The sequence below is a fragment of the Pleurodeles waltl genome, chromosome 7, assembly GCF_031143425.1.
Source record: "Pleurodeles waltl isolate 20211129_DDA chromosome 7, aPleWal1.hap1.20221129, whole genome shotgun sequence".
NCBI classification, from domain to species: Eukaryota; Metazoa; Chordata; class Amphibia; order Caudata; family Salamandridae; genus Pleurodeles; species Pleurodeles waltl.
This window is the reverse complement of record NC_090446.1, coordinates 152,846,684-152,873,697: the sequence shown is the minus strand read 5'-3', so window position 1 is coordinate 152,873,697 and position 27,014 is coordinate 152,846,684. Positions and strand designations below refer to the sequence as shown.

Sequence of the window (27,014 nt, the reverse complement as noted above, 5' to 3'; positions counted from 1 at the left end):
TATCTCTAAGTTGTCCTTACCAGTGCCTGGTGTCTGGTAGCAGTAAAACTTCTATGGTGGCTCCCAGAACTGCGTCTTGGGCTTTTTTCAACTTTGATGTACCCAGTCCTATCCTGGGGGCCCAGCCAATTGACCTTTGGAGTCTCAGCTGCTCCTCAGCCATTTTTTGACTGGCTTTTTTTTACTTCTTGTCTAGATTTTTTTAGTTTTAACTCCTGGTGCATCACGGTTGTCAGCGAGGAAGACCGGGTTCAAGCCCTGTGGCTCCTGTCATCAGGCAATGTTCATGATGAATCTGCACTTCATGTGTCCTTGCTGTCTAGAGCGTCACCATGACCCGAATTTGTGCTCGAGGATCTGTAGACTTTAAGGAAGCGGTCTCTGAAGTTAATGGCGGACCAATGATTGACTCTGCTCAAGTCGAGATTTCGGTCAAGAGGAAGGTCCCAGGCTTGGTCGCAAATTCCTCCATCATTGTGGTCCCACCCCAAGTCTTCAAGGCGATTGGGTAAGTCAAGGCGCAATTAGAAGTCTAAGAAGTCAAAGTGTACTTCGACTTCTCGTCCGTCGGCTGACGAGACGAGGGAGAGTCGACGTTCTAAGCCTTGCTCTGCAGAGCCTCAGCCTGGGATGACTTCACACCTCCCTGAGTTTCCGGGAGCCAGAGTGACCCCTGCCCAACTAAAAATGTTTTATGAGACCACACTCCTCATTTTTGGGCAGTCTGACACCAGCTGGAGTGCCTTTGGGCCCTGTAGAGTCAGAAGGGGCCCCTTTGGGTTCCGCACCACCAGTTTTGAACCCATTCATATCCCCAACTTCGACACAGAGCCAGATGTCCATTGTATGATGCTGCCTCCAACACTTGAAAAACAACAAGTGATGGACGGAATGCTGAACATTGTCAAACATTCACCCCCAGTCACAGATCTGGGTTTAATCCATCGTTTTTTTGCTGCCCATGCCATTCCAGTTTGGACCCAGCCATATGCAAATCAGTCTTGACCCTGTTCCCCATGGGAACAGAACAGCCCGAACTGCTAGGCCAGGTCTTCCCTGGACTGGAAACAAGCATCCTGGGACCGGTTTCGGGGTTTCACCCCTCATCAGCCAGGCTAGCTTGAATCCAGTGGCATGGGAAGCACGGGACCCACGTCTGGGCATACCCTTCCCACTTAGGATGACAAATGCAAAAACAACAAGTGATGGACGGAATGCTGAACATTGTCAAACATTCACCCCCAGTCACAGATCTGGGTTTAATCCATCGTTTTTTTGCTGCCCATGCCATTCCAGTTTGGACCCAGCCATATGCAAATCAGTCTTGACCCTGTTCCCCATGGGAACAGTCCAGCCCGAACTGCTAGGCCAGGTCTTCCCTGGACTGGAAACAAGCATCCTGGGACCGGTTTCGGGGTTTCACCCCTCATCAGCCAGGCTAGCTTGAATCCAGTGGCATGGGAAGCACGGGACCCACGTCTGGGCATACCCTTCCCACTTAGGGCAACAAATGCAAAAACAACAAGTGATGGACGGAATGCTGAACATTGTCAAACATTCACCCCCAGTCACAGATCTGGGTTTAATCCATCGTTTTTTTGCTGCCCATGCCATTCCAGTTTGGACCCAGCCATATGCAAATCAGTCTTGACCCTGTTCCCCATAGGAACAGTCCAGCCCGAACTGCTAGGCCAGGTCTTCCCTGGACTGGAAACAAGCATCCTGGGACCGGTTTCGGGGTTTCACCCCTCATCAGCCAGGCTAGTTTGAATCCAGTGGCATGTGAAGCACGGGACCCACGTCTGGGCATACCCTTCCCACTTAGGGCGACAAATGCAAAAACAACAAGTGATGGACGGAATGCTGAACATTGTCAAACATTTACCCCCAGTCACAGATCTGGGTTTAATCCATATTTTTTTTGCTGCCCATGCCATTCCAGTTTGGACCCAGCCATATGCAAATCAGTCTTGACCCTGTTCCCCATGGGAACAGTCCAGCCCGAACTGCTAGGCCAGGTCTTCCCTGGACTGGAAACAAGCATCCTGGGACCGGTTTCAGGGTTTCACCCCTCATCAGCCAGGCTAGCTTGAATCCAGTGGCATGGGAAGCACGGGACCCACGTCTGGGCATACCCTTCCCACTTAGGGCGACAAATGCAAAAACAACAAGTGATGGACGGAATGCTGAACATTGTCAAACATTCACCCCCAGTCACAGATCTGGGTTTAATCCATCGTTTTTTTGCTGCCCATGCCATTCCAGTTTGGACCAAGCCATATGCAAATCAGTCTTGACCCTGTTCCCCATGGGAACAGTCCAGCCCGAACTGCTAGGCCAGGTCTTCCCTGACTGGAAACAAGCATCCTGGGACCGGTTTCGGGGTTTCACCCCTCATCAGCCAGGCTAGCTTGAATCCAGTGGCATGGGAAGCACGGCAGAAGCATTGCCTCCTATGTCAGATCCGGAGCCCCTTTCTTATAGGCTAGGTTACGGTTAGGAATGGGACAGGTCGCTGGACTCTCTAGAATACCAGCTCCAAGAAAGTATGGACTGGCATACAGACTTGGGTGAAGCCTGTAGACTGAATACTTCTCCAGAAACTGGCATGCTTTTTCCCTCACCGTAGCTATTGAGGAGGGAGCTTCCTATTCCATGGTGGTGAGAAGAGCAGGCGAGGTCCTGGACCTTGAGTTACCTTTGGTGACAGTCAGGACTAACCTCCTGACAGAGGTGCTTCAACCTGGAGCTTCCTGTTTAATGAGGCCCTCACAGATGTCTTACTAGGTACCCAGTCCAAACCTAGAACAGGGGCTCCTGTGAACAGGACAATTGTTCCGCCGTTTCACCTCCTCCAGGGGACCCAAGTCTTCTGATGCAACACCCCATCCCTGAGAGCTTGGTTATCCAACCCTCCACTTCCCAGAGCACGTTCCCTTTCGCAGGCCTGGATAGGGAGTCCTAAAGGCTGGATTCGCTTAGGAAGATTTTTTCATCCACCAGTCTAGCATTGGGGACCGTGAACACAACATGCTTCTTTGGGCTGTTACTACCATACACTGCTGCGCTTGTGCTGCCACAGTTCCCAAAGGAGGCACGGGCTATACTCTCTCAGGCAGTTGCCGATAGGAGAGACACAGCAAAGTTTACTATCCATTGTGGACTGGACACGACCTACTCGCTAGGCAGAGTGGTTTTGTCAACAGTGGCCCAGAGGCGCCATGCCTAGTTGAGATTGATGCCTGGCTTTTCAGGGGACATCCAATCTACTTTGATGGATATGCCCTTTGATAGCACCTGTCTCTTCAGAGACAAGGCAGACTTGGCACTCAAGTGCTTCAAGGATTCTTGGGCTACGGCCAAGTCCTTGGGCCTTGCAGCAGTCCCTCAACCTTCTCAATCTGCCTTTCACCCCTTTCGTGGCTACAGAAAGGGCACTCCACCCATGCCCATTCCTGGCCAGCCACTGTGCTGTGCATGCTGCCAAGCCTCTGCCTGGTTGAGGACCGTGAGATCCACTGACCTTATGGATCGAGGAGCCAGCGACCCCCCACTCTGCAGCAGCCTATAAGCCTTCTTAGTCCGAATCTCCCCAACTAGGGCTAGTTGGAGGCAGAATCCGCTATCACCTGCCCAAATAGCAATCCATCATGTCAAACAGGTTGGTTTCTCAGATAGTCCAAATGGGCTACACCCTCCTCCTCGAGACTATCCCTCCATCCATGCCACCATCCTATGATCGGATGAAGGAGGAACACTTATCCTTTCTTCGCAAGGCGTGTACGGCTCTCTTAGCCAAGGGAGCCATAGAGAGGGTTCCGTGCCAGAAGTAGGAAGTGGTTGCTATTCCGGCTACTTTCTGGAACCCAAAATGGACAAAGGCCACCGCCGTATCCTAGACCTTCAGGTCCCTCAATCACTCAAGATAGTCACTCTGGCTCAGGTTCTATCTGCCCTAGCCCGAGGAGACTGGATGGTAGCGTTGGACTTGCAGAACACTTACTTCCATATTCCCACCCTGCCTGCCCACAGACATTACTTGCAGTTCACAGTGGGCCACAAGCACTTTCAGTTCACCCTGCTCCCCTTTGGCCTTACCAGCGCCCCTTGGGTGTTCACCAAGGTGATGGCAGTAGTCCCAGCTCATCTGTGCAGTTCAGGGGTTTCAGTCTTACCCTATCTTGATGACTGGCTGTTGAAGGCGGGCTCGCCCCAGGCTGTCGTCTCACATCTCCAGTCTATGGTGGACCTCCTGCCTTCACTGAGGTTCACTATAAATGTGCCAAATTCACACCTGACTTCCTCTCAGACACTTACTTTCATCGGAGCTGTTTTAGACAGAGTTCAGTTTTGGGCTTATCCTCCTGAGCAGCAAGTCCAGGATATTCAGGCTATGATATCAATGTTTCAGCCTCTATTCTGGATTTTTTGGTGACAATGACTCCGAGGCTACTGGGCCTCATGGCCTCTTGCATCTGCTGGAGATACATGCCAGATGGCATATGCGGCCTCCGCAGCGGGACCTGAAGTTTCAGTGGGTGCAGCAACAGCGGAATCTCTCTGACAAGGTCCAGATCTTGGAGGGAACTGCGTAAGGTCTGCAGTAGTGGTTATCGAACCGTGACTGGATCAGAGGCAGATCTCTTTCCTTTCCCCAACCAGATCTGACATTATTGACAGATGCATCACTCCTGGTGTCGTAGTTTGGACTCTTGCTCTGAGCAAGACTGCTGGTTTAAGGATGACAGTACTTTTGTTTGTAGGCGACTACGCCTTTCCTACAACAAGTCGCAACTGTTGTCCCAACTTTACTGGCTCACTAGCAGCACCTCACCAGAAACACAATAGTAAAAGGTGATTTAGGGCAGCCGTTACGCATGGACTCGAGAATAAGACATCTCAGGGAGTGTTGTGGTTAAACGGAGATTACCCCTTTCTCACAGATATATCATGTCTCAAACAAACACAGGCAATGACAAAGATGCAGTAGAGTTTCAATAGTTTTTATTTAACATAACTGCAATTTGTGATAAGTTGCATGGGCTGCAATGATTAGGACAATGAATAATGCAAGAAACATAATTGTGAAGACAAGAGTCATTATTACAAAGACTCCCACCATCTTGCAATACGTAGAAAAGACATTCAAGATGTAATATGCCCTAATGTAAAAGGCCTAACCTCCTACCTAAAGGAGAGCTGGGTTTGTTAACCCTAATCTGCCAATGCCATGTCCATGAGAGGAGCCCCCAACCCTCATTACCTTGGAATGAGGTCTCTATCTCAGACTCCGCAGTGACACGAAGACTGGGTCAGCGTCAAGACGACTGCAGCATCGGTATCAGCGATGGTGGCGATGCCCTCTGGTCGGAATCCCTCTGATTATCTGTCTAAAGTGTGATGTATTTATACAGATCTACAAGGACCCCTGATGTAGGTGAGTTCCTAAACAATAGATAACAGACATGCTTGGGACGGCAATTAATATAAACCATCCCTCGAAAGTATAGAGAAGGAAAATCCCTAAGTGTGAACACCTGCTGTTTGTTTGTCTTTGGTGCTTGATTTTGACGCCTTGGCGCGGTGACACTGATAATGTTACCCATAACAAGTGGCCTAACTATAAACAAGGCAGCCATCTTAGAAGAAATAAATAATTAAATGGGCTAAGACAGAGCAAGCTAAGTAGGTTAAAAGTCACTAGGTGACAGGGGCACGAGTCTGCAAGCCAGAGGCTAAGCTAACTCCTGTTATCCCATTAAAACGAACTAGGATTCACTACACTGGGATGGTCGGCCATCTGGGAGATGTGGAGATCAGAGGCCTCTGGTTTCCAGCGGAATCCGTACTACACATTAACCTGCTGGAGGTCCGTGCGATCCGGCTAGCATTGAAAGCATTTCTTCTCTCTATCAAGGGAAGATGGTGCAGGCGTTCATGGACAACACCACTGCCATGTCAAACTGCAAAAAGCAGGGTGGGTGGGGTCCTGAACCCTTTATCAAGAGACTCTGTGCTTCTGGACATGACTGGAACAGCAGGGAATATCCCTGGTGGTTCAACGTCTGGCTGGATCTCTGAGTATCAGAGCAGACAAACTCAGATGAAAATGCCTAGCGGATCATGAGTAGTATCTCCTTCTGAAGGTGGCACAAGGTCTCCTTCAGCAGTGGGGAGAGTCTTGGTTAGATCTGTTCACATCTGCAGCGAAGGTGCCATGTCAGTGGTTTTGTGTGTTAGAATTTCCAAGGCGGCAATCACTCAGAGACACTTTTCATCTCGAGTGGAACTCAGGCCTCCTATACACCTTTCTGCCCATACCACTTCTGCCCAGAGTTCTCAAGAAGATCAAGAATGATTGGTCCCAAGTAATCCTTATGGCTCCAGACTGGGCACGGAGAGTCTGGTATCCCGAGCTGCTGAGCATGTCCATCGATCCTCCGATCAGACTCCCCCTTCAGGAGGACCTTCTGTCGCAGCAGCAAGGGAAGGCTGTGTACCAAAATCTTTCCACTCGCCATCTTCTTGCATGGAGATTGCGTGGCAACAGTTGACAGCCTTTGACCTTCCCGGCCGAACTATGTGTAACGTAATCTTGGCAGCCAGGCGTCCCTCCACCAAAACAGTATGGCCCATATTTATACTTTTTTTGCTCCGCATTTGCGCCATTTTTTTACACAAAAGCGGTGCAAACTTACAAAATACAATTGTATTTTGTAAGTTTGCGCCACTTTTGCATCAAAAAGCGACACAAATGCGGTGCTAAAAAAGTATGGTCCTATACGCCTGTCGTTGGAAAAAAATTATGGCATGGTGCACAGACAAGTCTAATGACCCACTCTTTGCCCCCCTAAGGTTCTGTTGTTTATCCTTTCTGTGGCCCAGTAGGGTTCTGCAATGGGCACCCTTGAAAGTTATCTATTTGCTATTTTTGTTTTTTTTAGGCTGCCTGATCAACCTACTTTGTTTAAGTACATGGGTTCCTCAAAGGTCTTACACACCTTTTTCCTCCTTCCCCATTTGTTATGCCCCAACGGGATATGAATTTGGTTTCAACATTTCTGATATGTGTGCTCCTTTGGAGACGTTCCACAATTGTCCCCTCATGCTTCTCACTTTGAAACCAGACTTCCTTGTCGCATTACATCTGTACGCAGGGTGAGTGACCTGCAGGCACTGTCATCTAAGCCGCCCCACTGTTCCATCTATCCTGACAAAGTGGTGCTTCACACTAGAGCTTCTTTTCTGCCAAAAGTGGCTACTCCGTTTCATGAAGGCCAATCAATCACTCTGCCCACTTATTTCCGCACCCTCACATCCTTCTAAGGAAGAGGAGAGACTCCACCACTTGGACCCAAAAAGAGCTCTGGCGTTCTACCTTGATTGTACAAAAGAGTTCTGGGTGGATGACCAACTCTTTGTCAGATATGTGGTGCAAAGAACAGTTGGGCAGTGCAGAAGTGGACCATCTCCAGATGGGTTGTACTCTGCATTAAGATCTGCTACGATCTGGCAAAAAATCATCCACCTGAATGTTTGTATGCTCATTCTACCCGAGTTACAGCCACTACCACCTCATTAGCATGTGGAGTTTCAGTCCTTGACATCTGTCAGGCAGCAGCGTGGGCTTCTCTGCTCATGCTTACCAAGCATTACTGCCTGGACAGTTAGGTCCATAGGGACGGATACTTTGCCTGTTTGGTCTAGTATGATCTTGGTTCGCAGACCCACCTTCAGGGATGGTATTGCTTGGGTATCTATTCAAAGGTAAGGTATCTGCAACTAAAAGTCTCTATCAGATGAACAAGTTACTTACCTTCAGTAACTTCTTATGTGATAGACAATATCTAGTTGCAGATTCCTTACCACCCCACCCCATCTCCCCGCTCTGTAAACTGATTTCTAGGGGCACGGACTCCCCTTTCAGGGTCTTAATTTTGATGCACCAGTAGTCAGTGTTCTTCCTGGCTCTGCGCTTCTGATGTGGAAAGTTATGAAAACAAACTGACATCAGCATGCCGGGGTGGCGCCTATAAAGGAACTGCAATGTCATGTCCAGGATGGGCGACGACGGACGCAAAGCTGATCAACATCACCAAATGGCGCGTAGAGGTACTGCTCACGAAAATTCTCCAGATCGAGTCTGACACCTGGGGGAAATTCAAAGGTAAAAAATCTGCAAATAGATATTGTCTGGACCAGATAAGGCATTACCGAGGAAGTAACTTGTTTTTCTTGCCCCCTTCAAGATGGCATGACCCTTCCTCTGTTGTAAGGAGCAAGGTAGCCCATCCTAGAAGTGTGGCTACCTGAGAGCAACGTGCCCACAGAAAAAACGGTTTGGGGGCGAGATTCCCCTCTTTGGCCTTGTGTCCAAGCTGTTTACAGGAACAAAAGGCAACCTGCTGGGGGGTGTTGGGCCAGGCGGCCCATCAAACGCAGCTTCCCCTTTGAAGCATGCCTCTGGGCTAACTACCCGAATGACCATTGGAAGAGGAGGTGACACCTCGCTGCTTCTGCACTGCCTTTGCTCCTGAGTCCGGCAGTCAGTCATATGTCTCCCCAGGTGGTCAGAAAGCAGTCTGTGTGAAGTATGTCTTTGTGAGACTACTGGATGAGCAGAGCACATAGTGGCAACTTTCTAAAAGTTACCCACCTTTAATAGTGACAATAATTTTGAGCTGGACATCAGGTCACATGTAATGCCACGATTAATTTGATACCTTACATGACCCAGTTTGGTAGTCCCAGTGAAAAGTTAGCTGAGTTCGGAAGACACGCTGTAACTCTGTTTTAGCCAATGGGGCTCCCAACTTACCCACAGCAAAAAGACAATTTGGAAATGTTACTGTTAAGACATATTGTAAAACATATGTCTTAGTTAACAAAATAATGCTTCCTGTCATAGCACTCTATAGTCCTTCCTTAGGGAAAACCTACATATAATGTGAAGAGATAGGGTGGCTTTGCTATTGGTTTAAATGGCAAAGTTGAACTGGCAGTGAAAACATTGTTCTTCCAGTCTGCAGTGGCAGGCTAGGAGCCTTTTTGTACCTTGCCACACAAAGGTTGGCACAAACTGTACTGCAGCCGAGTGGACAGTCTGTCTTACATTCCCTGTCTACCCTGGGTACCATATTCTAGGGACTTACAGGTAAGCCAGACCTTGACAACTGGGTGTATCCAATGTGACATTCAATTTGTATGGGGTTAAAGCCAAAACGTCTTGTCAGGGCTGCTATTCTTTTAGCAAGAGTACCAGCAGTTCTCAGCAAAAGTACCCAGGTTTTAGTAATACAATGCCAGCATATCTCTGTGGGCCAGGACAGTAGTGGCAATTTCAAGCAGACCTTTATTATATTTAATAAAGTAATAGCACTTCCGAGTAGATTTGTCCTACATTTAAAGAGACACTGTTGGAATTTCTTAGCAGCTCTGTTATATATTTATTTAATAGGAGTAAGTAGTCCCCCATGGCTCGACTACCCATTTAGTGATCCTGTAAATCTGATACGTGATGGCAAGGCTGATCTATTAGGTGTGGTCTTCAGGGAGGCCAGCAAGCTGCAAGTGGAAACTCTTCTGAATCTACTATAGCAAATAAATGAATGTATCCTAAAACCTGTTACCAGTCCTCTGTATATAGTACTGAAATGACACAAAATTGTTATGTATGCAAGTTTTCTCATACAAAGAACAGTAGTGCCCATTGGATCTAACCCCAGCTATATATAACTACAATATACATACACGAATGAACCATCTCTGGACCCTCCACTTAAATGGGATAGTTTTGGCAGGTTATAAGAACAGGACAGGGGCCTCTATAAAGCTGAGTAAAGCAGAAGCCTTGGGACACCACCAAGTGGTGACACAGAATTATGAAGCATTTTGATAAAATTGACTTTTGTCAGTGTGCACGCTATGAAAATCAATGTAGGTCATCAGTGGGAGTGCTGTGCACTGCCTAGGGCCAGTGTTGCCCAGTCAGGTAGACACTAAGAAGCCTGTTTGTCCTAGCATTTAGAGAGGTGACCTGGCAGTCAGGTCTGGAGCTAGGCATGAACAATATAGGCAGCTGCCCAGGCCCCTGCACTCAGCCCACCAACCTGGGGCCCTGCACCAGTAAGCCACATCAAGGCCACGTGACATCAGTCGACTTGTGCCCCCTGCTCATTTGAGAGCAAGGTGTCCAGTTTAAATTGTGCCCATGAGATGGGGGCCCTCGTCTGAGCCTCAATGGTATGGTGGGTAAGGAGACCTAGAGCACGCCCTCCCCTATGGTCCCAGCTGAAGGACGCACGTTCTGCAGGTTTCTTCAGCAGTGAAGGCCTCCTACCGTGTGTCCCATACAGAGGTCCTCTAGGGTGCCCATTGTCTGGCAGTTTAGTGTCCCAGCAGTTTTAGCCCTCTCAGCCGGCAAGCAAGCCTCACAGCAGCTGCACGAGTACAGTCATCTATAGAGATGTTAATAGCCCTCAATTTGTCAGGCTGTATACAAATTAGAAGGGCCTCACACATTCCCTTCCTGCCCATGGCCCCACAAATCCTAGAACTTCCCCTACTGGCACTTCAACCTAGGCTACTAGATGAGGTTGATAAAGAAGACATTACTAACTGTTTTTAGCAAGCGAGTGACCTCAAACCTACAAGTTAATACTGCAAAGCTTACCATTAACCTATTTACAAATCTTGACGCTGAACAAAATACACTATTATGTTATTGTGGTCTGCATTTGCCCAGCACTGGCTGAAGACAGAAAATATTTACTGAAAAAAGAAATAAACGGCCTAAGGATTAGATCCTGCAGACAAGCACTAATCGAAGCATTCAACCCACAAAACACTATATTGAATATTAGATTGGTTAATTTTTTGGAAATTTACTCCGGTAAAATAACGGCTGCTAAAAGAAGAATGTGTTAGGGAGGGAGCAAATAGAGACATAATCCACCTACTTTGAGTAAAAATGACAAAGATAGAAGATATTCTGGTAATATTCGCCATACGGCCAGACCACTATGAAGTACTGTATTAGAACCCAGAGTCAAGTAGGGATTCTTGTTCCTTGTGAATTATGCATTCTCTCAGTTATTTAAACATTTTATGTAATTTATATGTTTTAGTGTATGAGCACAGTTTTGTTAACTTTTTTTTGTTGAAGGATTACATTTATTGTTTTAATTAACTAATAAAAAAACAATCTCTCTCTCACTATTATGTTACATATGTATGTCTTGGATTAAGGCAAAAATACACCATCTAATATTAGGAATGGCTGCTTCTTCCCTTGTACATTACACGGATGTAACCAGTGAATCTGAAGTTTAGTGACTACGAACATACTGTCTTCAGTACATTTGATCATGGCCCATCAGCTTCATCCTTTGTTTGCACTTTTCTGTTTTCTTAACCTATATTATTATCTTTTCCGGTTTGTCCCATCACAGTGGTGTTGTGGCTTTAACATTTTGCAAAGCATGTTGCCATCTATGCAAAAGCTGTGTTTAAATATCCTATTTTGGAGGGCTTTCAGATGCCAGTTGTCATACGTGGTACGTGCACCCGTCTTATCTGTACACACAGCTGTTTGCAAATGGAAAGTGCACCATCATCTTGCTGCGGGCGCTCTTGACACGAAGCCCATTTCAGGGAGGACTGACTGAGAATTCGAAAATATCCAATATCATTATATACCACGCCCGTTCTTCCACGCACCCCAAAAATATTTTATCTGCTGCGTCCTGGCAGTTCCTAAAGTGCGATAATAAATATTTCATTTGAGTGCCGTTAGAATTTCTCAGAATACATACTGGAGCACCGAGCGCTGCAATAGTGTCACATATTGTGTCCACTGGCCGTAGTGTACGCCAGTGATAGCAAGGCTGGGCCCACGCATATATCTAGCATGGCGTCGCAGTGATTAAGGCGCGCCTCGTGCTGACGGATGGCGAGGGCGTGGTGGGGTCTTGCAGCCCTGGGCTGGTGACATCACCATATTAAAGCCTCTCTCTCGTCCCCCCTCACTGTCACTGCAGCGCCTCAGACGGGGCTTGTTCTGAAGACTCGCAGCAGCACCTGTTCCACACACCAGCCAATCACAGACCCGCACCATGCGCGAGATCGTGCACCTGCAGATCGGCCAGTGCGGCAACCAAATTGGCGCAAAGGTAAGAGCGCGCGAGACTTTGGACAAATGGAGTGAACAGTTCAATATGACAAAGACTGAAAATCTTTTAGTATGTTGTATATACGAACGTATATTTATTCGCCCTAGTGCTATACTTTGGCGATTGTGTGTCAGAGAATTTCAAGTAAAAAAATGTGGTACAAAAATATTGTAGCCAAAATATCGGCCACCATCAGTGCAGTAGCGAAACTGGAGAAGGCCACCCTGCAAAGTACAATATTTTGGATACGATATTTTGGGAGACTACAAAACTGGTGACCAACAATAATCCAGAAGATTTCATATCTACTTGCACACAATAGCCAGGACTGATAACTTCTCAAAATATATGTGTATGTTCTTCAACATTTGCGAAGATCTGAAAGAACAGAATTCAGCAGCATTGGCATGACTTGAACCTGGAAAAACCAATAAAGGTAATATTATATAAGGCAAGAAATAGAAAATCTTGCAATTTCCATGGATAGATTCTGTTCACATTGACAACGTCAAGGACTGAAAAAGCACACTTGTATTCTGTTTAAAGGATTGAGAGAAATTGGGGTCAAAATATATCGACACGGTGCGCGGTTAGCAGCACAACAGTGATGCAAACAAGTTCAAAGTATTGCTTTTGGGATTGACTTTCAAGCGCAAAATATGTACCCATGCAATCACTCATGGGTTTGACGCAAATTTCTATTCTACTAACATTGGTAGACAGGGATCCGTCAAGCCTCCTTGGGGCAGGTATAACGTTAGAGAAAAGTTTTCTTTTCTCAAAACTCTTGTGACTTTACATGTGTGCTGTGCAGCACACATACATAGTTATGAAATTGTTCAAATATGTCAAAGCATTTTTTTTTCTACTGAAAACGGTCCCCTTCCAATACAAAACCTATACTTGACTTGACACACACATAAGTTTGCACTATAGGGTTACGGTGTGTCTGTTAGTGCAATGCAACCTAAAATGTGCCATCGTGGGGAGAGTATGTACAGAGTTGTTTTGCTCTTTTCCATTTACACAACACATTCAGCAACTTTTGGCTACTTTGCGCTACGTTAATTCTTTGAACATTGCCCCCCCCCCCCCCCCCCCCCCCCCATTGGCTTTGAAAGCAAAAGTGTAGACTGAAATGAAAATATATCAATGTGGTACAGCCTGATCAGAACACCGCCAATTTGGGCAATATTATAACTCATTATTAAAGCGCCACAGACCATTCAGTTTGTGATGCGTGCTATATGAATTGACAATATCATTGCCAACCTCTATGCAAGTTAAGGTTACGTTCTTATTCATTCTTTCACTCTGTCATGATGCTATTTAATTCTGCTTCATGGCAGATTCAAGTTGTAACATGTACACATATACATTTTACATAAATAGAACTAGTCATGATACACATATGTGAGTTTTATGAAAAAAGCAAAATAATCCTGATGACTGATGCCCCTACTCTATTAATCGCTCCCATTGGTGTAGGTATTTCTAGCTGAGTGCTGAATGGAAGTTCTGTTTTCCCCAGTTTCTTGATTTAAATGTAGTTGCATTCATTTTGAAGCCAAGGGTCAAGGATGTTCCAATGTCTAAGGCTTTGGACTTCCAATGTTTATCTGCCATTTTACAGTCTCTTAATAGGGTGATATTCGCTCAAGTGAGAGGTATCAGACTGTAATTTCCTGTCTGGCACATATTGGCGAGCCAATTTTTGGATCTAGTTAGAACATTTGCCCTAGTTTTGTTGTACATAATGCAAAGTGTTTTTAAATTTATTCCGATGTTCACAGGCAGCCAGTAGTAGGATTTCTAGGATGGCCTTAATATGGTTTTGACTCTAAAGTGCAGGCATAGCATACAGCTAGGTTTTCCACTCTTTGCAGCCTGGCACTAATTTTTAGGTCTGTCTGTTGTGAGAAATGTTGTTATCTCACAGTGGGGACCTAGAGTCCGTGCAATGCTTACCATTGGTTGGCTTCATTGTCACTCTCATACACTTGCTTCTTATTTATCAGCCTTGTAGGCTTTCCTTCCTTTTCTTGCATTTGTCCCTCCCAAAAGCATGGACACATTACTTGTGTCCTTACTTTTGTCTTTTTGTTTAAGCATTCTATAAGATCACCTGTTTTTCCAACTGTCTCACTTGTGTACTTGTCCCTCCTCCGTAGCTCTCTTTTTTGGCTGTCCTCAGTTGCTGTTCATGTTTCCTCCCACCCATGTTCCCTTGTCGTTCTCACTTCCCCACCGCCCCTTGTTTGTTTGTTTTTCCAGCGCCACCCACCCACCCTCCACTGTTCATGTGTTTCCTCATCCCCTCCTGCCTGCCGTTGTCAGCTTGCTTTCACAATCCCCTCCCACACACCCTCCACTGTCAACTTGCTTACCCGCCTCTCCTACCCACCCTCCAAGGTCAGCTTGCTACCACAATCCTCCCTGCCCATCCACGTTGTCAGCGTGCTGCCCCCGTCCCCTCCTGTTCACCCTGTGTTGTCAGTGTGCTTCACCCAGCACTTCCTGCCCATCCTCTGTTGTCAGGTTTTTCCCTCAACTCCTCCCGGCTATCCCCCATTGTCAGCTTGGTCCTCCATCATCATCCGCCCACCCTTCGCTGTATCCCCAGCTCTCCTGCCTCCTTCCCATTGTTCATGTGTTCCCTCAAACTTTCTTACCCGTGTGCTTTCCCAGCCCTGCTTGCCCACTCTCTGTTGTCCATGATCTCCCCCTGCCGCCCACCCTTTGTTGTCAATGTGCTTACCCAGCCCTTCTCGACCATCCTTCTCGCCAGCTTCCTTCTCCATCCCCTCTGCCCACCTTTTGTGGTCCATGTTCTCTCCCAAACTCCACCCTCCCACCTTCCGTTGTCAATGTGGTCTCCAAGCCGCTCCTTATCATCCTCCTTTGTCAATTACCAGCTTGCTGTCCTATGTCCTCCCATCCACCCCGTTGTTAGTTTGCTTCCCTATTCCCTCACACCCACCATCAGTTGGCTGCTGTTTCCCCAGCACTTCCCACCGGCCTTTGTCTGTGTGCTCCCCATCCACTTCAACCCAACCATCACCAGTTTGCTACTACAGCCCCTCCCACTTGTCTTCCTTTGTCAGCTCAATAACCCAGCCCCTCCAGCCCACCCTCCAATATCAGCCAGCTTCCTCAGCCCCTCATACCTGCCCCCCATTGTCAGCTTGCTTCCCTAGCTCCTCCCACACACCCTCTGTTGTCAGTTTGCTTTTTCAGCACTCCCACATGCCCTCCATTGTTAGCTTGCTTCTCCAGCAACTCTCGTCTTCTTTCTGTTGTCAGCTTGCTCCTACCACTCGCCCTCCTTTGTCAGCTTGGGACCCCAGCCACTCCTGCCCACCACCACCCATTGTCAGTTTTCACACCCAGCCGGTCCCACCACCCTCCTTTGTTCATTCACTTTACCGACCCCTCTCGCCCATTCTCTGATGTCTGTTTGCCTCCCCAACCCATCCCACCCATTCTCTATTGTCCTTGTTCTTCCCCATGGTCTCTTGCATGTTGTTAACCACCTGCCCCTGTGTACTCTCCTGTCCTCCCTCCTTCTGTGTTGGCTCATCCGCCAGTAACAGGCTGTTGTGCAGCGTGGATAAATATCATTGCTAAAGCCAATGGATCTCATGGGTGAGACCTACTGACTTTGCAAATGCTTGATTATGGAGATCAATAAAGGCTACATTCTTCCAGTTATGTAGGTGTACCATTAGCAGACCTCAATGTTGTTACTTTTGGAGATTAGTTCTGAGGAGTGAGAGCTTTTTTTTTTTTAAAAGAGGTATTTAAAGTTTGTTCTTTTGACAACTGAGCTCATTTTAATGATGATGCTCAGGTCTGAATTACAAATGAACCCCATGTTTCTGAACTTTTGTGTAGTGGTTGATGGAGTAGAGGTGAGCGAGCCAACAGAAAAATAGAGAGAGAGAGCCGTGCCGGTGGTTTGGCTGGGCTCTAAAAGTCCATGCATGATTCAAGCCCTGAAAATGTGTGCACGTAATTTGTGTACCAAACACCATATAAAATATGATAGACTCTTCAAAATTCAAAAACATTTATTTCTGAGGTAGCATTTCAACTTAATACATCTGATTACATCACAGCATTTTGGTGGCAGTTTTTAAAAATGAACTCAAAAATATTCATGCCACTCTACTGCATAATGATGGCAATGTCAAGTCAGTTGTTATGTGCCTCCTACATGTTGCCTAGATTATTTCAACAAACAACATTGTAGCGTATTTAAATTAAACACTAGAGGGGTGCTTTAATAGCCTGAACTCACCTATTACAAAGTGATCTCAAATACAATGAGCAAAAAGTAATTAAAATATTAGCCCAGGATCACACACGTTAGTCAAGCAGGAAAGTTTACTTAAATCACAGACTTTTGGGTTTCATATTGTCTCATCCAGCCACTAGATGGGTATGTCTTTCCTTTTCATGTTTAACGTGAAAGTTTAAAATGTTTTCTTTAATTCTCGGCACATGTGGTTAGAGTGTGGGTGTCCGGCGGAAGCCAAATGAAAGCTTAGCTCATGTTGGGCTTCAGCAGCAGCGCCCCTCCACGAGAGTGGAGGAGCGTCGCCTCGCTAAGAAAAATGCACCAGGGACAGAAAAATAAAATCCTTTGTTTATTATCATTTTATTTTTCAGTACCCTGTCTGGAACCGAGTGTCAGGTCGGGGCGGGGCAATTGCTGCCAAGTGGCAGACAAGAGCTGTGTACTTGTTTAAAGTGCGCATGTCCCTTTGGCCAGCTGTCTTGCGATGGCCAGCCTGATATGCGCACTTTAAACATCTCTAACCGAGCTGTCTCAAGACAGCTGGGTTAGAGAAGGCACAGGCCTCCAGTGCTCTGGTGAGCACTGAGGATGCCTGCTCCCACCAATCCTGCCACTGCTTTCATACTGGTTGCCAGAATGAAAGAAGCGCCGGGATTAGCTAGGGCAGTTTCCTGGGTCCCGTCACGCGTTGGACCCAGGAGAGAAGGCGAGACGAGGAGAGGAGCGTATCCGTCCAAAGGTCAGTGCCGTCTTTTTTTGTTTTTCTTTTATCATTATTGTACCCCCCTTCCCGCCCGCATTGTAAATAAGAGCCACCCGCCGCTGGGCTTCAGGGTCTAAAGATGTCCTCCAGCTGAGCCATTGCCAAGCATCTAGCTTTAGCCTGACTCACTCTTTCAGATGCTCAGTGAGCAAATTGAAAGGGTACAACCAAAGCCTAACCCTTTCTCTGATTAGGATTCAGTCACTGTTGCATTCATACACAGGAAACACTCCTGTATTCAAAGGTTTATTTGATCGAGGCAATCTGCGATGTGAAGGTCCTCCTTTGTGCCATTCTCCCGCCAGATGATTCTGGTTATCATCTGCAAACATTTGAAGCTTCCACTGGCTGTAGAACAAGTACCTGCCTTGGGTAATATAGAAATTAAAGAGAAGATGGGAGAGGAATGGGCCCTGTGGTACTCTGCATGTGACACTGTGGAAGGCTGAAGCAGAAGCTCATTGAGTATGACCCTCGGCAGTAAACTACTTGAGCTGGAGTATGGATACTGAGAGGCCTATTTACAAGAATTTTGTGACGCACCAGTGGTGCATAGTGAAGGCCCATATCTACCATGCCACGTAAAGACAATTTGCATGCCTTTGCTTAGCCTTGTGGATATGGTGTAAGGCAATGCAGTGCAAGTCCCTTCATTGCCTACACGGAGTCAGGGAGGCATTCCAGTGGGTTTTCCCACATAGCACCCATGGGTTTTGGCGCATTCCAAGATTTACAAGGCATTGTAAACCTGGGAATGTGTCAAAACCTTACTCCTATTTTTGCAGCACACATAGAAAGAAGAAAAAACCTCCATGGATACTTCTTATGCAGAAAGGTGTCCCTTCCTACACAGAAACAATCCTGTCAGTGATGCAGGCATCCTTGCACCACGGTGCAATGGTGCCTGTGTCAGCGCTAGGCAGCCCTTTGTGCGCCGGCATTGGGGGAGAGGACAGACATGCGCCGTATCTTGTAGATACAGTGCATTTCTGCCCTTTCCAGGGGGCAAAAGGTCACATGCTGCACTGCCCTTCGCCACAGGGCTTGTAAATAAGCCCCCTAGTGCCCTAATGCACATTTGTACTGCTCATGTTGCAATACCATGTTTACTTCTACTTAACGAAGTACGTGACTGCTTTGACTTGTTTTCTATATAGAATCCTGGCTCCCTAACCGAGCTGTTTGTTTATAAACTTTACCTAGACGACATACAAGAAAAGGCCTGGGCTGAGTTCAGGAGTGATTCAACATTGTACATAACCGGTTACACCGATCCAGTATGGAAGTTGCTGTCGCGGTGCCGTGGCACGGGCGGAAATCCCCCTTGTGGGTTTGTCAATATCGGCGCCACCTTTAAAGCCCCACTCGAGATCCTTTTAAAAGAAGAGTTGTCTGTCCGTGCAGGGTGTGTCTGCGGTACAGAGAGACAGGTTGCTACGAACCGATAAAGTAAGACCAGGCTGTTCATACAACTGCCTCTTTCAGATAAAAGACGTCCAGTGTATTTTTTCGGAGTGTCCACGCTGTTAAAGTCGAAGTTGGCAAATAAAGGCTAATTTAGCTTATTTTTTTAATTTGAAGTGTTTTCTTTCACAGACCGTGTTCTCTCTTTCACTCACCATTGTTTCTGAACTGGGGGTGTTACTGCCCACATTTTAAAAGGTGCTTAAAGCACCGATCTCTGTTTAAATGTTAAAATAATGTGTCCCCCACATAGACAAACTTGGGCTGAGCTCTTGCCAATGCTTGTCTGATAATCTTATCAGCATCATGGAGTGGGGGCCTTTTCACTTCTGTGGCTGATAAGAGAAACCAACAGCCACATTTACTTAGGATTAGTGCCGTGCAGAATGATGCAAACTAGTGTAAGCTCGTGAAGACAATTTTCTTTACAGCACAAAAGTTATTTTGCTCTGGAAAAGTAAACTTTCCTCAGTTCAAATAGTGCGTTGCGCTCCTTTCCACCACTTCAAGTGAAGTGGGCTTTACTTCGACGGCTCAGCGCATGCACTTTTAGTTTTTGACGCAAAGTCTGATCTACTACTAATATAGCCAAACAGAGCTTTGAATACAAAAACATCCTTGAAGCAGGTGCTTATAAGGAGAAATGTTTTAATTTTACCAAATGTTCCTCAGAATGAATGTGTGCTGCACGGTACACCACGCACACATTGTGTGGAATGATTATGAATTTTGTCTTAGCAAAGCCTTTTGTTGTAGAAGAGTATGCGTCCAGGACAAACCTGACGCTAGGGAGCACACACACACCGCTGCACCAGTGCTTAATTTGTAAATAAAAACGTGCGGGTCCCCAAAGCCCTCCTCAAACACCCTGCTGCTACAATTAAATGTGGGAACACGGAATACTGAGGAGACGTAATCCTGAAGCCATCTCGGGCCTCTTCAATCCACATAAAACCACTCCCTGCCCCTTCAGCTCACTCTTGCAGCTTTCTACTTTCTCCCTTTGTGACGTTTTTTCGTTTCCCCTTCCCCCGTCTTTCCCATATGTGTCTTTTGCTCTCAGCAAATGCTTGAGGCAGAAGAATAAGAGCCGGCCCTCAAAAATAAGTGCCGGTGCTCAGCACCGGAAACAACAAGCGCAAATTAAGCACTGCTCTGCGCCACGATGCAAAGGCTGTGAATGGATCTAGGCAACCCGTATGTGCACCAGCACAGAAGTGGAGAGCAGCGGCTGGCTATTGTTAATAAAATGTCTGTGACACTTTCTTCCCTTAGTGCCACGCAGCAGCCATGATTGCTGTACAGCGTTCTGCTAAAAAATATAAATCGGCCTCTCGGAGTGAGCTCTGCCTTTAGCTGTGACTTGCGTCAGGTTCATGGCGTGTGTTCAGAATTCTCCTGTGGCAAAGTTCGGACTCCTGGAGCTAGATCTAGCTTTTCTTAGCGGTTGCTGTCAAGTTGATGGAGTGAGCTAAGACTTTTTCTGTTTCTACATCAGATTGATGCACGGAGCTTGGACCACTCCCGAGGATTGATGTCAAGTTTTTGTAAAGTGACTCGTTTCAGGATCCTCGAGTGATATTTAACCTCTCCTGTGAATTATATCAGGTTTACAAAAGGAGTCCTGCATTCCGTAACTCATTACAGTCTCCTGGAATGAGGTCTGACTTTTCTAGTGACTGAGGTCAGGCTCTGGAAATTACCATTTGCTTCTTTCAAGACATGATTATCAGGTTCTGTGTGTGAGCGCTTACGCAACCTAAGAGTGATAGGTCGCTCCTCAAGTGAACAAAACCGTCTCCTCAAATGTGTGTGAAGCACAACAAATAGATGAATGTGTAACATAAGGTATGGTCTTGTTCATTTCACCCGTCCCCTCACTGCCCCACCCTATACTGCTTTCTCAACTACCTTTGATGTGACTGAGCTAAAACCATTTGTTAAAATGCGCACATTATGCTGCAGACATTGGATTGTGTGGCAAGACTGGCAAATTTATATTTTCACAGAAAAAAATATAATTTTGAAATGATTAAAGCAGTTAACTGAAACATTAACTTGTGGAAATTTGTCTAGAAAGGACAATTTTAACAGAATGTTTAACAATAACGTTTAATATAGCACGACAGGCCATAGACAACTATTACGATTACCCAATATAACAGTATTCAGTTTACCGACTTCAGAAGGATGGAAGGCTAAGTTGATAAGATTTGAAAGCATGACTTTCAGGTCAGAGCACTTGGGAGCATAATGTCACCAGTGCAGTGTGATGTCACAGTCTGGACATACAGGGCAGGAGGTAACATCTAAGATTACTTCAATGACATAACAACATTCCCTTAAGAGAGGCTGGAGCTCACTTCTGGAACCTGATGTTATTCCTTGAGAAAAGCAACAACTCACTATGGACACCTGACGTCAATCACTTGAGGAACCAGATGTCAGTCATTGTGAGAAGATAGGCTTATTAGGGAACCTGAAGTCAGTCAAAAGTAGAAATCAGAGCTTTCTTTAGGACACTGACGCCATTTTTTGGGAGCAAAAACAGCTCACTCTGTGAATATCATGTAATTCACAGGAGATTTCAGAGCTAGCTTGAGGAATTTGGGGACATATTTATACTTTCTTTGTGCTTAATTAGCGTTATTTTTTTTACGCTAATTCAGCGCAAACTTAACTCCGTATTTATATTTTAATGCTAAACCCAGCTAGTGCCAAAATATTGCAGTTAAAGTCATTTTGGATACGTGAAACCACCTTTCTTCAAAGAGATGCAAGGTAGGCGTTCCCGTCCAAAAAATGACTCAAAGCCCCTAGCGCCTTTTTTATCCTCCCGTGCAAAAAAGCTGCAACGGGGGAGGAGGGCCTAAATAATGGCACTAAGCCTATTTAGTGCCAGTATTTAATGCCTGGGTCAGGGCAGGAGTTAGGAGACCTGTGGACCCATTTCCATGGTCAAACACCATGGAAAGAGCCCACAGGTGCCCACCCCAAGCCCCAGGAACACCCCTACCCACCCCAGAGGGACATCAGAGGATGGGGGGACTCTATCCCAGGTAAGTAGAGGTAAGTATTTTAAATATATTTTTTAAGTGCCATTAGGTTCCCTGAAATGGGCCCCCCTGTATGGCACTGGGTGCAAAGGTCGTGCCCAGGGGACCTTTGTCCCCTTTAGTGGTCATTGGGGTGGTGGGCATGACTCCTGTCTTTTACAAGACAGGAGTCATGTGGTGTGGATGGTTTTGCATCAGGAAATGACGCTAGTCTGGTTAAAGGGATTTTTTTTTGTCTCTAACCTTACTAATGTCATTTTTTTGTGCAAAGCCCCATTCCCTCATACCGCTACCCCGAAACCCGGCTAACATAATTTTCCTAGACATTAGCCCACCCTTTGCGCCAGCTTGCGGGATTCCATAAATTTGGCACCCGGCTGGCACTCTGGAATAACGCAAGCCGGTGCTATACTTTTTGATGCAAGACTGTGTTTGCGCAGTTTTGCGTCAAAAAGTAGAAATATGGGCCTTGGTGTAATTTCCTGGTAGAACCAAAAGTACACTCGAGAAGCTGAAGTCCCTCACAGGAGAAGTCAGAGATTGCCCCAGGCACCTGACCTCATTTTGTTGAACAAGCAGGAGGTCGGGGAACATGGCATCAGTCACGAGAGAAGTCAGAGCTCATTCCATGACCTCAGCATTGTCAAAGCGTTTGGGTAAAACATAAACAATGTTGCATTCTGCTGGAAAAAGGCCTGCATATATAGAGTTCGATTATGGAGAGGGGTTTTTCAGATACCTGGCATGTCCTGATTTAACGTCAGAGGAGGGCAGGTTCTTAGCACGTCATCCTTCAATGAAGATGCACTCATCGTATTACAACTCTTCTCATCCTATGGCTTGTCTTGGTGCAATGAGGCATATCTGAGAGTCTCCCCACTGCAAGTCATTGCTGCCAGAGTCCAGTCATCCTGACTGAAGGAAGGTCAGTGAGATCTGCACCATTCACAGATCACAAGCTCCTAGTGTTTCCAGGTTAGGTGGTGATCCTTCAAACAAGGTTGAGGTTTGAGGCCTCTAGTGGATACTCACATGTCACTAAGCCAAGATAGTAAAACCTCCTTTCGGCCATTAAAGTTGGAAGATTCCTTCATTCCTGCCTGAGGAAACAAAAGGGCTTTGATGAGGGCATGAGATGAACCCTTAGAAATATATTACTGCAATCATGTTTACACTGAATTTCCAGACTGTTGATGTCAATAGCTGCTTACAATGTGGCAGTATGCATGACCACAGGCCTGAACAGAGGGACCACGTCACTAAGGCTTTTAGCATCTCGCATTGACTCCTAGTCCAGAAGCAGACTTATTTGATGTTGCCAGTTGGGGGTAAACATGTTCTAAGCATCTGCAGCCTTCTTCTTTTTGGGAAAAATAAGTAAGAAGTTGCCAGTCAGTCAACCACTGCTTACATCCTCACAGGCTCTCAAGAATGTATAACACACCCTACTGAAAAGAAACATGAAGTCCCCAAGTGCCCTTCCCCCTCCTGGCTGCTACTCAACTTGTTCACCTGAGATCATTTGGCAACAACCTCCAGGTCTGTGATGTTAATACCCAACATAAATCTGGAGGTTGTTGCTAGATGATCTCAGGTGAACACGTCTGTCTGCGGCTATCAGGCCAAAACAATGAAAATGATCAATACAGATACCACCGTTAAAGGAGAAAGAAAAAAGTGCCTGATTGAAGTGACTTCTCTCTATGATAACAGAGTGACTTGCAGTAATAGAAAGTGGAGATCCAAGAGAGCATGGGATTACTACTTGTCAACTGCTGCATCTAAATAATGATGAAAAGTTTAGGCATAAGTATTGACAGCTTTTGTTAGATCTCACCGAAGAACACAGTAAAGTATTCATCTACCACGATCGTAGGACTTTCAGAAATATAGATTTATCTTTCTCCTACTGATCACAAGACCATGAATCAAATCTGAATGGCAGACAATTTAGACTTATATAAGCTGCACGTGTTAAAAAATTGGAAATTAGAGCCCCTACTTTAGAAGGCTTTACCATCCCATCTCCAGCTTAGCAGTAAGCAGTCATGTTTTTGTAATTTTCCCAGGATCTACACCTTTGCTAAATATTCTATCCAGTACCATGGGAGATGAGGAGCCACCATGGGAAGGAAGGTGTCTGTTTGGTCAAAAAAATAGTTTTTCAGGTGACTAGGGCATTGGCCCACCTTTTGGTGGCATCCTTAAAAGCATAGGCAAAGATTTTCGAACTCAGCATCTACTAGTAGATTTCCAGAAGGGATCATCAACCTTATCCTTAAAGCAGTGGCTCCCAGTCCACAAATGGTCAAAGTCAAAATCTAACACTAGTATGTAGGAAATAAACGGGATGCATCACTATGCATTAAATTCAAGATCTCACAGCACACTTACATTGTCTCCATAAACTAGGGGACATATTTATGAAAGGCTTGCACCACCATTGTGACACTTTCAGTAATGCAGCAGCAGTGCAAACCTCTCAATCATATCTAATTGGCCACACAAAGCCACTTTGCGTGGCTTTGAACTGACTCATTGATATGAAGTAAGGCAAGGCAGTGCAAATCACTACCTTGCCTTACTCTGCATCTGTGAGGCATTCTATGGGCATTGCGGTGAGTGTTCTCAAACAACACGTGGATTTTGACGCATCCCCAGATTTATAAGGCCATGTAAACCTTGGGATGCTCCAAAACCTTACGCCTTCCTATGGTAGGCACAACAAGAGAAATATCTGAACTTCTCCTTGTTTTTTCCTCTTTCTATGTGTGCTGCATTCTGTAGCACAAATAGAAAGATAAAAAGGCCTCCCAGGATTGCTTTTGTGTAGGAAAGTGCCCCTTCCAGTGTTGAATCTCAATGATGCATTAATGCTGCACTCAGGGAAAAAAAACAAATCCCACTTTATCCACAGTTACCCTTGTAGTATTTCTGCATAATTTTATCAGGGGCCTTTGAATAATTAATCATTATTCCATTAGAAAAAAACTACAGCATGGAAAGAACACCCTACTGTACCTGGTATTTCTACATCAATAAATGCAGAAAAACACACTTGAGGGGCATATTTATGTAGAAATCACGCAGTGCAGCAGGTCACCTTGCTGTGCTGCCCTGAGTGATTGGGAAAGTGTAGGAATGCGCCAAATTTAATATAATAAGTTGCATTTCTGCCTTTTCCCAGCGCAGGCGCACAATATGCAGCCTAGCACCAATACAAGCACTCTTTCCCCAAGTTGCAAGGGTGTCCGTGTTGTAGGCAGGATTGTTTTCTTGCAGGAAGATGCATCTTTCTGCAAAAAAAATATCCACGAGGCATTTTTCTCTTTCTATGTGTGCTGCAGGATACAGCCCACAAAGAAAGAGGAAAAAACAAGGATAAATAAAAATATTTCTCCTTGTTACATCTCACCTGGGGAGGCGTAGCAGTTTTGGTGTATTCCCAGGTCTACCACTTATGGTAAAATATGAGATGTGTCAAGATCCATGGGTATTCCATATGCATACCCACACAACACCCCTGGAAAACCTCCCTGGGACAGAGTACATCAACTTGAACTACATTGCATTACTCTGGATTTATAAAGCCGCTCAGGGCCACGCAAAGTGGGCTTATGTGGCTTGATAAATGACATGTAGTAGTTGCATCGTGCTTGCACCCAGTTGCGAGGTGCAAAAGTGACACAACTACTTCATGAATATGACAATGGATTTACACAAGGTATTCCCCATTTTAAGTCATAAAAGGAAATCAGAGTTAATAACACAAATTCTACCTGTATTAATGTCATTACATCATCTTGGCATGTTCTCTGAGGCAGCATGTGACTCAACAGGAGGGTGAATGTAACAGTGACAAATCATCTGCAGGTGGTTAGCTGCCTTAGTGGGCTAAGCATTTCCTGCGGTAATCTCTGTGCATTATCCTCGTCACAGGTTCAAATCCTGGCTGTGCATTCTCATTCTTCTGTTCTTTTGACATTGATTAAATTAGTATTAATGAGTTGGGGTATAAAGGGCCAAATTTACTAACATCATTGGTTGCGATTACCAAATAATAAATTTTTGTGGTTCACTTTTTGGTAATCACAAACACGAATGTACCAAAGTGTGTTTAACACTTTTTGTGATTCCCAGTTGGTCGCAAATAGACCTTCCTCATGAATATTAATGAGGTAGGTTGCAGTATGCAACCCATTGGAAATCGCAAAAATCACAGGAATGGTGGACTGCTGGGTCAGCAGACCACCATGTCTGTGACTGCTTTTAGATAAAGCAATCATTTTTTGGAAATGCAGCCCATTTTCTTTAATGGAATACAGGATGCTTCACAAAAACATAAGTTTTCTTTTAATTTTTCAAGAGTTGGCAGTGATCTGTGGGACCACAACCTTCTCTCCAAAAATATTTTTCAACCATTCTCAAAGAGGAAGGGGTTCCTTGGGATCCTTTCCCATTTGTGAATGGGTTAGCACCAAATTCGAGTTGTTGGTAAAATATGAAAGTTTTGCAACCGCACTTTAGTCAAAAACATTGGTATATACCAATGAGAATCAGTATTAGGAAGGGACGCCTTAACCACACCCCTTCCAAATACCAATTCACAATCCCAACTTGCAGGTTACCGAATTGCAGTTTGGGCTTTGTACGTTTGAAAATGTCTTTTATGTTCGCAAACGGCCCAATTCTGCGAATCGAGCCATTTGCGAACAAAAAAAGCTTTGTACATCTAGCCCGAAATGTATTATTTCAGTTTCATGGCAAAGTGCAATTTCTGAAGTGCAGTCTATAAATGACACCTCCCCATTCACTAATAAGCATACAGAATTGGTTAAACTTGTATTCTTTAAGTTATGGTTCACTGCTTGTCTCTAAAGTCTAGGAGAGGGTCGTTCTGGATCCCCTCCTACAGACACTGACTCCTCTTCCTGTTTGTCCTTCTCAGTTCTGGGAGGTGATAATTGATGAGCATGGAATTGACACAACAGGAAACTACGTGGGCGACTCAGATCTGCAGCTCGAGCGCATCAACGTCTACTTCAATGAAGCTTACTGTGAGTACTCCAGTTTATTTTAAGGGAGGGCATTTATGATTATTCATTGCCCACCATGCAACTATGTGCCAACGCCGAGTGCAAGAGCTCATAATAAGGGTACAGCACAGTTAAAAGGGTATCCTGCTTTATCTTCAGTTCTTTACCATACCACTGCCCAAAGTAAAAAAAAAAAAAAAGATAATAGCTTACCTCAAGCTCTCA

General features: G+C 45.6%; 1 protein-coding gene across 1 annotated transcript in view; it reads left to right on the top strand.

The window, feature by feature from the left end:
• Positions 1-11,802: 11,802 nt before the first annotated feature.
• TUBB1 (tubulin beta 1 class VI) overlaps positions 11,803-27,014 on the top strand; it is a 28,782-nt gene continuing 13,570 nt past the window's right edge. The window contains exons 1-2 of the mRNA XM_069243428.1: positions 11,803-12,170; positions 26,702-26,810. Coding sequence (XP_069099529.1) covers positions 12,114-12,170; positions 26,702-26,810 — 166 coding nt within the window. The 5' untranslated portion in view covers positions 11,803-12,113. The remainder of the gene's footprint in view (positions 12,171-26,701; positions 26,811-27,014) is intronic.